The 12,143-nt window shown below is 45.6% G+C and overlaps 2 protein-coding genes across 4 annotated transcripts in view; one reads left to right on the forward strand and one right to left on the reverse strand.

Annotated features, from left to right (window-relative positions):
* Nucleotides 1–9,508, reverse strand: part of DCAF17 (DDB1 and CUL4 associated factor 17) — a 44,137-nt gene extending 34,629 nt beyond the window's left edge. The window contains exons 1-4 of one of the 2 annotated variants that reach the window (XM_075002152.1): nt 9,445–9,508; nt 8,783–9,024; nt 6,110–6,213; nt 4,438–4,528 (exon numbers count right to left, since the gene is read on the reverse strand). In XM_075002152.1, the coding sequence (XP_074858253.1) occupies nt 4,438–4,528; nt 6,110–6,213; nt 8,783–8,962 (375 nt within the window). In that variant the 5' untranslated portion in view covers nt 8,963–9,024; nt 9,445–9,508. The remainder of the gene's footprint in view (nt 1–4,437; nt 4,529–6,109; nt 6,214–8,782; nt 9,025–9,444) is intronic. The other variant, XM_075002154.1, reaches the window with a different exon arrangement.
* Nucleotides 9,509–9,654: 146 nt separating this feature from the next.
* Nucleotides 9,655–12,143, forward strand: part of TLK1 (tousled like kinase 1) — a 279,646-nt gene continuing 277,157 nt past the window's right edge. For both annotated transcript variants that reach the window (XM_075002149.1, XM_075002148.1), the window contains exon 1: nt 9,655–9,889. The gene's annotated coding sequence lies outside the window, so the exon portion shown is untranslated. The remainder of the gene's footprint in view (nt 9,890–12,143) is intronic.

Here is a 12,143-nt window from a genome sequence, read left to right on the forward strand (position 1 = left end):
AACAGCTAAGAGCCATTGCACAGTGTGTTATGGCCATTTCCCAAAGTGTCACGCAGTATTTTATTAAACAAAGCCAGTGTGGGGATCAGGTGGATGCAGGCCTTGATTCGGATGACACTGAAGCACTGACGACCAGGAATTCACAGCTGCTGGCTGCCCTGGATGCACTGCATGAGTGGAGCACTGGTTCTGGAGACCTGAAACTGGAACACACTGGTGGGACCAAATAGTTTTGGAGATCTGGGATAACCTGCAGTGGCTGCAGAACTTCTGCATGTGCAAGGCCACTTTCATGGAATTTTGCGATTTGCTTTCCCCTGCCCTAAAGTGATACAACACCAAAATGAGACCTACATGGACAGGTCACAAGCAAGTGGCAATTGCTCTGTGCAAGTCTGCAACACCTGACAGCTACCAGTCAGTGAGAAATAAATTTGGGGTGGGAAGATCTACAGTGGGGACCACAGTGATCTAGGTAACCAAGGCAATCAATGCCCATCTGCTGGAAAAGACCGTGACTCTGGGAAACGTGCAGGACATAGTGGGTGGCTTTGCTGCTATAGGGTTTACTAACTGCAGTGGGACAATAGATGGAATGCACATCCCTGTCCTGAACCCAGACCACATAACCTCAGAGCACATAAACCGCAAGGCATACCTGCAACACCACGGAGAAGTGTTTGTTGATCACAAAGCTCATTTCACTGACATTTATGTGGGATGGTAAAGAAAGGTGCATGATGTGTTCTTTAGAAATTCAGGTCTGCACAGAAAGCTCCAGGACCAGAAAAATCAAGACTAGTGACATGGAGAAGCCCACAGTGATACTGGCTGACCCTGCTTACCCTCTCCTCCCTTGACTCATGAAACCATACACAGGCACCTTGGACTGCAGCAAAGAGCACCCCAACTATAGGCTCAGCAAGTACGGAATGGTGGTGGAATATGCCTTTTGACCCACTTGGACCTCTGCAGAGCCAAAATTCCTGCCATGGTTTCAGCATCCTGTATTCCCCATAACATTTGTGAATCAAAGGGGGAAAATTTCATGTTGGCCTAGGTGGCAGAGGCAGATGCCCTGGGCAATGTTTATGAACCTCCAGACACAAGAGCAATCAGCAATTCAGACAGATGCAATAAAATCAGGGTTGCTTTGAAAAATAGCTTTACAAATGAGCAGAGAGTCACATGAATCTGCTGCATTTAACTATTGTGGTACCACCCCCACAATGATGTGTGCTTGACTTTTATTAAAGCACCTCCAACTGTACCCCACCCCATGTGAACCAATAAACGACACCGTGGCTTTCACAACAACTTTTTTTAATTCGGGGAGGGGGTGAGGGTTAAATGGTGGGAAAACGATGGTGAATCCTGACGTCAAGTGTGGAGGAATGTGGGCCTTTTCATTGTGGAGAGGTCCTAGGGGTGGACTTGGAGACTGTCCTTGCCCCCGCCCCGCACTTTAGGCCCCTGACGAGGGGAGATGAGGCAACAGGATGAGGAGGCCACATAACTGGGAGTTGTTCTGTGGTGGGTGGTCTGCTGCAGTTCCAGCATGGACTGTAGGATGTCAGTCTGCTCCTTCACAGCCATCAGGAGCTCTTCCAAGTTCTGGCTCCTGTACTGGAACAATACTTTGACACCACTGCTGGGTCCACTTTCTATCAGCAGCAGCTTGGTTTTGCTCCTTCTGGGCTTCTTGCAGCTGCTGCAGGATAAGCTCCTGTTTTGTTCATTTCCTCCTCCACATCACACTGACCTTCTCACTTACACAAATGCTGCCCGTTGAAGACAGTCAAGGTCATAATTTAGATACAGTTTTAAATGCGACACAACACACTGCCCCATACAATGAATGGGTCTCTGTTTGATAATCAGTGCAATTTCATATTCCAAGGCCACTTTTGGCTTCTTAAGGATGAAGTGAATCAACCTCTGCAGAACAGGAGCTATAACTTCTCCAGACTATTTCATTGTAGACATGGTAAGATCACGATAGATAAGGGAGGTGGAAGGTTCAAAGCAAGGGGGTGGGGGTGGAGGGTGTTTGAAACAAATCCCTGTAAATTATAAAGCTCAGAAAAAAAACTTACTTGGTGGTGTTTTCCTGTTCAGGGAAAAAGCCATTTAAAGCAAGGAGAGCCTGTGTTGGACATGCCAGTGTTCAGGAGCAGGGTCTACACAGCCTGGCAGCTGCATGGGACAGCAGGGAGCGGCCAAGTCTGCAATATGCCTGGTGGTGGAGGGGAAGTACACTCCTGTGGATTGTAAAGCCCACACAAAAATTTTTTTCTGCATCTCCTCCTAAATCCTGTGCAGGGAAAAAGCCATTTAAAGCAGGGAGAGCCTGCACTGGGCATGCCAATATTTGGGAACAGGGTCTGTACAACCCAGCAGCTGCATGGTGGCGGGGAGGGGGGTCAACCCCGCCAGCCTCATGGCGGGCAGAAGTGGGGGTCAGCCCTGTAAAATGTAAAGCACAGAAGTAAACTTTTGGCGGCTCCTCATAAATCCTGTGCAGTTGTGTGGTTGCAGGGGGAACCTAGAGAGCCCACCATCAGAGTGATGGGAGGGGAGGGGGCCAGGAGAGCCCACCAGCCACATGGCAGAGGGAGAAGATGGAAAGCAGCTATGTGGTGTGATAGGGCAGTCCTGGGAAATTTAAATGTCCAGGGACCAGTGCAATAATGTTAAAGTGACAAACTTTCATGAAACTCCATGTGCTTCCAGGTTGAAAAAAAGAGACATCAGCTTCTTAAGAATAACAGAGAGTGAAAAAGAAAATGTACTCATACTCTGTGGACACAGAGCTGGAAAAACTTCAAGAATGCTGTGTGGTGCCATGATGCCAGATTACTTACATGCCAGGGTTGGCGTGGCAAGGTGTGCTATTGTGGAAGGCAGAATAAATCAGGCCTCTCAAAAACCTTGCGTGAAAAATAAGAGTACCTGGCTAAGACCTTTATGGACATCTCCAAAAAGGATAAGCTTTGCATCCCCAGAAATATTAACTTGCTGTTCTAGGGACATAGCTCTACCCGCAACCCACTTGTAGCAGTTTTAAAAAAATATGCTCATCACAAGTAAACCTGTACCCTAACCCAGCTGCAACTCACTTATAGCAATTTAAAAAGTATACTCACCAGAAGAGCCCTCTGCAGCATCACTGGACTTTGGAGCATTTAGCGTTGATGAGGGGACTGGCTTCAGGGTGATAAAGAGTTCCTGGCTCACATGATCGGCTTCCTCGACCATCTGATGAATTTCTTGACTGACGGTGTCTTCCTCTTCATTGGCCTCTGTCTTGTCACCCTGGCTGCTCTCATACTGGAGAGCTGAGCATTGTCTCCAGAGGAGTCCATGCAATTCTTGGTGACTGTGGTTGGTTGGGTCCTTCCCAAGAATCACACTGAACGGCTCATAAAAGCACGTTTTGGGAGATGTCCCAGATCTCCCATTGGCTTCTTTCACCTTCCGATAATTCTGCCTGACCTTCTTGATTTTGACCCACATTGCTGAGCGTCCCTGGTGTACCCTTTCACCATCATGTCCTGCGAAATCCTCCCAGATTCATCACCTCACATGGAAATGACATCCTGGATCTCCTGATGGCTCCATGCTGGGACTCTTCTGCAACCCTGAGAACTCTGATTAGAACTAGAACCCTGAGAACTCATGCTGACTAGATGCAATCACTGATGAGGTGCGCTCCTGAAGTGAGCTACCCATGCTGGTCAGAAAGAAAATGAATTCAAATTGCCGCGCTTCTTGTTACCTACTTCCTGCGTACCTGGAGAGCAGCGGAGATAAAAGCGGCCAAAATAGACACATGTGGGACACTGTGGGATACCTCTGGAGGCCAGTAAAATTGATTTAAAGTAACACTATTTCCACACTAGCATTAATTCGAATTTGGTGTTACACCACCTTGGAGGGGTGGCACAAGAAAGTTGACCTTAGCTCCCTTAAAAATCAACCTAATGGTATTTGCTGTGAAAACAGTCACATTGTAAAATTGAACTAAGTGCCTTAAAATTGACTTTATGCTCTAGTGTAGACAAAGCCTAAATAGAGTGTGTAGGTGCTTGGCTTAGGCTGAAGCTCAGATTCTGCAAGCTTCAAACAAACCCTATATTTTCATGGATTTTTTTTAAAGAGGATTATTTAACTCCGAGGAGAGAGAGCATGTTCTCTCGTTTCTAAGCCCATTTCAATGCAAGAATTCTCACTTACCTACTGTGCAAAACTCACACCAAAGAAAGCCACATGCAGGCATCTGAGGACGGAAGTTGGCCATAATTTTGCAAGAAATATCCCCATTTTATGAAATGTTTGGTTTCAATTTTGTCTACATTATCAGTGAACTGTTCTTCCACAGCTAAAACAGTTACTATGTTTTGTTTTCAAAATTACTTCAGTAAAAAGTAACCTTACCAATGGGCATTCCAACAACAATGCATCCTCTATTTTTTCTGATTTAGAACATGTTGGCAATTGATAAAGTATTCTTGGCTCTCGTGCAACACTGAGAAAAAAGCATTACAAACAGTCAGCCTACTTTATAAACCACATCTGTCAACAGGTCAGTTTGTGCACTATTATAAATTGTTACCTTCTCCTTATGCAGTCAGAATTCTGAACTTCCCAGCATGTTGGGCTAATAAATATTTTGGTAACTCTCTGTGCTAATCTTAAAACTTGGATAATACTCTCCCCCGCATTAAAAGATGCCATTAAAAAGGTAAACATCTAGGTAAACATTGTAGACAAGAGATGTACCACAAATGTTCTTATTTTAGCAACATAGTTAAAAAAAGAACCAAACAGAAAATATGAAAATTAACTCAGGAACAGACGACCATCACAAACCTCACCAGCTGCAAGTGCATGGCACACTTCTTCCCCCTTGCTTTCTCTAATGCAAAACTACAACAGCATGTACACACACACACACACACATACACCAAACCAAAAAATACTTCACAGCATGCATGGTCCCTCCCTGGAGAGAGGAGGAGAAAAAGAATGAAAAACACATGACATGTTAGTCATGTTGCTTACTATATTATTAGAAGGTGCTCAGATTCTACAGTGACAATATACAGAATCTATGTAGTTTAGAGCCCCCTCTCCTCATGGTCTGTCAGTTTGTGGCACATTACTGTCCCAATTTCTTGTGAGTTATATCTGTTAAATCTGGAGTAACTTCATTAACTTGTACCACGTAGTTGACAGCAGAATTTGACCCAGTAAGTACTATCAGGAGGAATCTCTTCCACTTTATCTGATTGTTGTCCCTTTCAATACATTCATACCAGCAGCTGAGAATTCTTGTTTTAAGAATAGCAACCTAAGTTTCCTGAAATGAACTCTGTCTCTAGTTCTGTCTTCTTCTTTGAACTTATTAAATGACATCATTCTCAAGTCATTTGCCTGACTGAAATCAGTTATTAAAGGGTGCACATTAGCACTATTATTAGGTAATATCTGAGCTATGCATTGTTCTGGGTATGTAGCTGATCCCAGGGGATTAGAACAATTCTATGTTTGATGCAACTGGTTTTTCGTAACCACTCATCATAGAGTCCACTGTCTGCATGGTGAGACAAAGGCTGTAATGCCTAAGGACACTGCGCCTTTGACTTCTTGTTAATCAATTTGGCGAGAGAGAAGTTTACATTTGTTTATAATTTGATAGAATAACCACCAACTGCGGTGAGACTGCCCTATTTCCCAGCAGTGTGTCCTGAATTTGGCATCCTCAGATGCCACACACTGAGGCATGATGACAATTACAAGAAATAAAACTAGCATTCAGTCTGTTTAATTTGAACTCTGTGCTGAACATCCTCAACTCCCATTAAAGACCAGTAATAGTTGAACACAAGCAGCATCTCACAGGATCAGGCCTTACTTTGCCAAAAGCAATGCAATATTTAACACTTAAAGAGATAACAAAATAAGGATCCAGTCCTGTGAACAGTTAGGCATATGGCTATCTGCACTTATACAAGAAATCCAGTTCAACTCAGTGAAACTACTCTGGGGAGTAGAGCCTGCGCAGTAAAATGCAAAATAATGGCAATTTTGGCAGTCAAAACATTACCTGCTCACGCAGCACCGGTAATTGTCAAAATAAATTCTTCCATGCTCATAAGCAATAGGAGACGTGGAATGAGTTGTCCAAACATTCTTGAATTTAACATTTTCCTGAAATAGGCAATGAATAGAAAGGTTTTTATGACAACCTGTGGTTTTGGAAACTATATCATTTGTCCCTAATGCATAATAACTTATGTTAGTTGAATAAAGTCTGTTGAACACATAACGGACTTTTTGAGTAAATAAGAAAAGTCTCCTGAAGTTATCTAGCCATTTTTAATTTTTCCTTTCTTTTTTTCTACAGTTGTATGCTGGTTGCCACGCAGTTGTGAACACAGTATGCATAAGGGAAGCGGGACATCGATATAAAGTATTTGAAAAGAAAGTCTATAAAGGTTTATAAATGGACCTTTACAAGAAAACTAGGGATAAAAAAAATGAAAAGGGATACTTTACCAGTTCATGGGCACCATGGGAAACAAATATTAACTGACATAAGTTAAAAATAAAATTGGTAATATACTTTTTATGCAACCTTTTCAGCTTAATATGATATCCCATGATATTACAAATATGCACGAGTACCCATATACACATGAATAGTCCCACTGAATTCATAGGGTTTTGGGATCCAACCTATTCTCAATGCTCGGAGGAAGCACAGAAGGGAGTTTGCACACTTGCTCGCATAAAGAACTCAAGATTCCAATGACTTAATTTGAACTACTCATGTACATAAAGTTAGTCATGCACTAGTAACATCAGGATCAGGGATTGGTAAAACTGAAGTAATTTTTAAATTCTACATTTAAATATGCCTATTTGTTTTATTTCTATATTTCTCTCAGCATGGGCAATAAAAGAATTATTCTTAAATCTGTTTTACTTTGGTTTATAGTCAGCTGCAACTTCAGCTTCCCTGTACTGCACTATTTGGTTCCCACTTCAGAGACGTGTTCATTTGTTTAAAGACAACTTCTGATCTTTTTTTTTTTAAATTGTGGAAACAATTCTCCTGCATGTAGACTAGATCCACACCACAGATTTATATGGTATAACTATGCCACTTCAGGAGTGTGAAAAATCCCCAAGTTATACTAATCTAACCACCAATGTAGACAGCATTATATTGATGCAAGAATTTCTCTACCCAGTATAGCTACCATGTCTTGTGTAGGTGGATTAACTATACTAACTGGAGAGGCTTTTCCTGTTGGTGTACTAGTCTTTACTAAAGTGCTACATTTACACCTTGGGGAATCGTACTGTGCATATGCAAATTCATGTCTCTGCACAAAATCTTGTCTCCAAAAGGAGTTCTAAAGTTCTACCTTTTGCCCTCTAGGGGCCACTGTGGTGCCAGAACACCCAAAACCTGGCTGACCAATAGCAACAGGAGTAACCAGCTGCATTCCTTACAACAGGGGTGAGCAAACATTTTACTTTGGGACTCCACTTGTCAAGGCCCCACTCTTTGTCCTGGCAATCAGCATTCCCCCGCCTGTCTGATGTAATCCAAACCGACAAATTTCAGTTATGTTCATATGAAAATAAAAACCCTTTTGGCACATGTCAGAAAATAAGATTGCCAAATATAAAAACTTTATTACTCAGTATTTAAATGTGAACACACTTACATAAAAACAGTAACACTTTTCAGCATTTTTAATTAGATGGGCAAGCCTGAGACCCAGCTGCTGATCATGCTGCACCCCTCTTTACAAACTTTCACGCCCCGCCCCCCGTGCTCTGCCGATGGATCCTGCTTAGGGGTTCTGGGGGCGGGGCAGGAAGGGGGACACAGTGGTGCATAAGATGGAATGGGGAGGGAAGGTTGGTTAGTGATCTCCAAAAGGACTATTGCAGGGATTGGCAATCCCCGGCATGTGTGCCACTCCTAGCATACGAGCCAATTTGGAGTAGCACATGAGGGGAGCTCTGGGCCCACCCCTGCTCTCCCCATGCAGCATGGGATGGGATGAGAGTACAGGGCTGATGCTGCACCCCACAGCAAAGCCAGAACCTGCAGTGTTCACTGACCGGCTTATGTGTATAGAGTGGGCCATTCTGTTAAAGACCTGAGAATTTGTATCCTGGAACATAGAGAATTTAACAACAGATGAGAGAGAGAGATTTGCAAATTAGAGTACATATTCAAATTAGGCACGTTAACATGTGGTATGAACAGACACATCGACTACCTCAAGCATTACAAGCACTGCTTCCCTTTCTTTTGATGCTCCTAATTGTCTCAGACAAGACAACCCCCCACCTCTCACCCCCTTCCTTCAATCCTATTTGATGTCAGGTTTTATTGCAATTTTTTTTGGCCTCTGTAATTGTAAATGTCAGTCTGTATTGGAAATGAGATTGATCTGATGAAGTGGGTCTGTCCCATGAAAGCTCATCATCAAATAAATCATTTTGTTAGTCTTTAAAGTGCTACATTTCTGCTGTTTTGCCTTTTGGAGTACAGACTAACACGGCTACCTCTCTGTTCCTACTCATTCTTAATCAAGAACTCAGACTGTTTGCTCTCTCAACAGCTTCTGTTCTGAGTGTGGTCCAGAAGTCACCCCTACTCCTGCACTAGACTGGACTTCAGAACATCGGGAATGAAGAAACCAGGTTGCAAACAAGGAGTGAATCACTTATGGACAATGGTAAAAGCTGTTACCTGGCACACTAGCTTTCTTAGGATTCCCATGTTTTTTCTGTGGGCGACACCGGCATCTTTGCTATAAAATCCGTGAGCCCTCCTGGTCAGAAGGCGGCAGACACTGTGGGTTTTAAAAGCACTGGAGGAGACTCTCCTGGCTGAGGAGGAGGAGGAGGAAGCGGCTGAATCTGGAGACATTTTTATGTCTTGGGCAAGGCTCGAATCCTTTCTAATCGCTGGCTCAGCCAGCAAGCGCGGGGCTGCTCGATACAAGGAGACAACAATGCAAGCACCGGATCATCTTTCAGTGCCACAAGTATTATGGACCCACTTGCTGATCCTTCCCTCTCCCGCCTCCAAATCCGGGCGCCCTCAGCTGGGCGCAGGGCAAAACACACCGGGAGAGGGCTGCACGCCCCCCCGCCTGCATGGAAACCCGATTACTCCTGCATGCCCAGCAACCTCTCCCCGCTGCGGGCCAGAGTCGGGCTAGTCCTACCACGGCCCGGCGCTCTCTATGTTGGCGGTGGCAGCTCGGCCTGGCCGTCGCTATTATGAGTCGGACTCGGTCACTTTTGCAGCAGGCGCTTCCCCGGGCGCTGACAGTAAAGCATGCAAAGAGCACGCGCCGTCGCCGGGGGGGAGGAGAGTAGCCCTGCTTTCCAGCAGCCATTACTTACTGCCCCGTCCGTCTCCCGTGGGCAGCTGCTGCAAGCCCGCCCCGGGAGGCCCCCGCCAGGCCGCGCCCCGCTCGCTCTGCAGCGGGCCGATAGGCTTCTGAAACTACAACTCCCAGGATGCGTCGCTCGGCCCGCTCGCCGCATCTCTCCCACGTAGCGCCGCCCGACTGTCTTTCCGGCTGCGCGGGGGGGAGCTGGGGTGGTGAGGAGCCGCGTGCCGGCAGCTGCTGCTAAGTGCCCCGTAGTGATAGCCACTGGGCGGACGTGTAGGGGCGCTCCAGGGGGCTGTACTTGCTGCGGTGAGCCCCGTGTAGTGTGCTCCGCCCTGGGCACGCAGTCCCCCTATCCGTGCGCAGAGAGGCCGTCCTGGGCAGGAAGTTAGTAAAGCGGCTCTCCTGCGATTATTTAAAAGGATTTTCTCTATAAACTAGACGAGCATTGTGAGGTATGTTGCGAGGGTTTGTAACTAACGTGTTACCGGCACTTTTCAGTAAACCAGCCCCATTGAGCTCTGCAGCACAAGCGGAATGTCTTTACCCAGGTCATGGACGTTTACAGGCCGGGTGGAAATGAAAAGAGGTTAAGTACACACATTATAACATAGTCCCTGACCTTGCAAAGACTTACGCAGGTGCTTGACTTTATATGGGAGCAGTTTAAGTGAAATCACTGGTACTATTAAGGCGTGGAAAAGTTTAGCATATGGGTACATCTTTGCAAGATTAGGGCGTTAATGCTGTATTTCATGATTATGGTTTTCTTGCTTTCTCATGATGAGGGTCCTCACGTGGCAAAAATATAGCTAGTAGACTTCTTGTCATATTTAAATAGCTCTAAATAAAGGTATTTTAACATGCATTTATTTTTAAAACCGAAGGGGAGTAAAAAGATAGCATTTAATAATGATTAGGAAAGTGAAGATAGGTGGTATTTTTCCTTTCAGTTTTATTCAAGTCCTTCGTAGAAAATATACCTTTAGACTGAGGAGGGGAAAAGAATGAAGGCCTATTTATGTTATGCACTGTTACTTTCTAATAATATTTCACAATATTAGCACTGAGCAATTATACTATGCACCTCACTGAAACTGATTTCACCATTCCGTGCACTTCATGCTCGGCGAGAAGCCAAAGCTGACAGTGGTCATTTGTTTTATAAGTATAAATTTGGGAATAGGAAAGTTGCTGAAATGAAAACTACAGAGACTTTTTTGTTTTAAAGAACAGATACAGAAGATTGAAAGGGTAATTTGAATCTTTGTTGGTTTTGTTGGTGACTTGTGTGATATGGATTCATGGATACGGAGTTCACAGATTCATTCTATTTGTCTTACTGTACATCTATAACCACCTAATGAATTCGAGTCACTGTGGACATTGGCTGGGTTTGTATTGGCTCAGTTCCCAATCCTGGAAATACTTACGGACATACGGGAAGTTAGGATCAGGAGCTTAGGAATGTAAAACACTTCATTTTGGTAGCAGTTCTCTAAGACAGGGGTGTGCAAAGTGGGGAGTGTGTCCCCCAGAGGAACTGTGACATTGTGTAAGGGGGGACATAGCGTGATCGGTGTCCCCCTCCTGCCACGGGTTCTGCTGCCGCCCCAGCCCTCTATTTCTTCCTCCACTGCTGTTTTTGACAAGGGAACACCCACCATCCCCCTGCTGCTGGACCAGTCAGAATGTGCAGGGACAGCTGGCGAATTCCCAGCTCAGTAAGGCAGCCACATTGGTCCCTGCAGCCTGTGTCATGCTGGTTCCCGGGAATCCTCCAAGATGCTGGTGTGGAGTGAGAGCTGCCTGTGGGAGTGTAGGGCTGCCTTCAGCCTGGTGTCACTGCCGTCCATCAACATGGTGCAGCTCATGGTCACAAGCTCCCTTCTCTGCAGCAGCACCTATTTTTGTGGCCAGCAACACAGCAAGTGCAGGGCATATGAGGTGGAGGTGGTGGTGCAGCTGAGACCTCAGGTCCTCTGTTTGAGACATTTCCCCAAGGGCTGGACCCCCTTTCAGGGTACCCACTGAGGCCCTCCCAGAATCCCTTCCTGAGTGCCTCCCCACACCCATTCTTGTGGTCCTCCTTCCGGTTGGGGAGGCCCTGGCTAATTGCAGGGCCGAAAAGTGGGGCCCAGTGTAAAAAGTTTGTTCATCCTGCCCGAAGACTTACAACATATGAGACTTTTTCTTTCAGCTCTTGATAGATATCACAAAAGCTACCTCCACAGTTGATAAGAGCCAACGGAGAAGTTGAGCTCTCTATATCCGTGGTGATCATCCTGTTGCCTGAAGAGTTCTGCAGATCAGGAGAGAGGCAGGGTGGCTTGTGTAACCATTTGTCTATGAGGGTAAAACATAGGTTTTAGTTCTCGGGCTTCTACAGATGGGATGAGAACGCACCAGCGTGGTTGGAGCAGCCCCTGTTTGTGGCAGCTTAGGGTGTGGTGGGGCTCTGGGGAGGCCGCTCCAACCCAGCTGCTCTGGCCTGGCTGGAACATCCCTGCCTGCTCCAGCCAGGCTAGTGTGCCCCTTCACACAGCACTCCCAGGCCAGGCTGATGTGGATGGGACTGCTCTGTCCTCCCTAGTCCACCCCCACCATTGAATAGTTAACTGGTTTAAACCTAGCAGTTAACCCAGGGGTCTGCAACACGCGGCTCCAGAGCCCCATGCACATGGGGCCAAATGCTGGAAAACGCCCCCC

This window comes from Carettochelys insculpta, chromosome 8 (assembly GCF_033958435.1).
Source record: "Carettochelys insculpta isolate YL-2023 chromosome 8, ASM3395843v1, whole genome shotgun sequence".
In the NCBI taxonomy this organism is placed as follows: Eukaryota; Metazoa; Chordata; order Testudines; family Carettochelyidae; genus Carettochelys; species Carettochelys insculpta.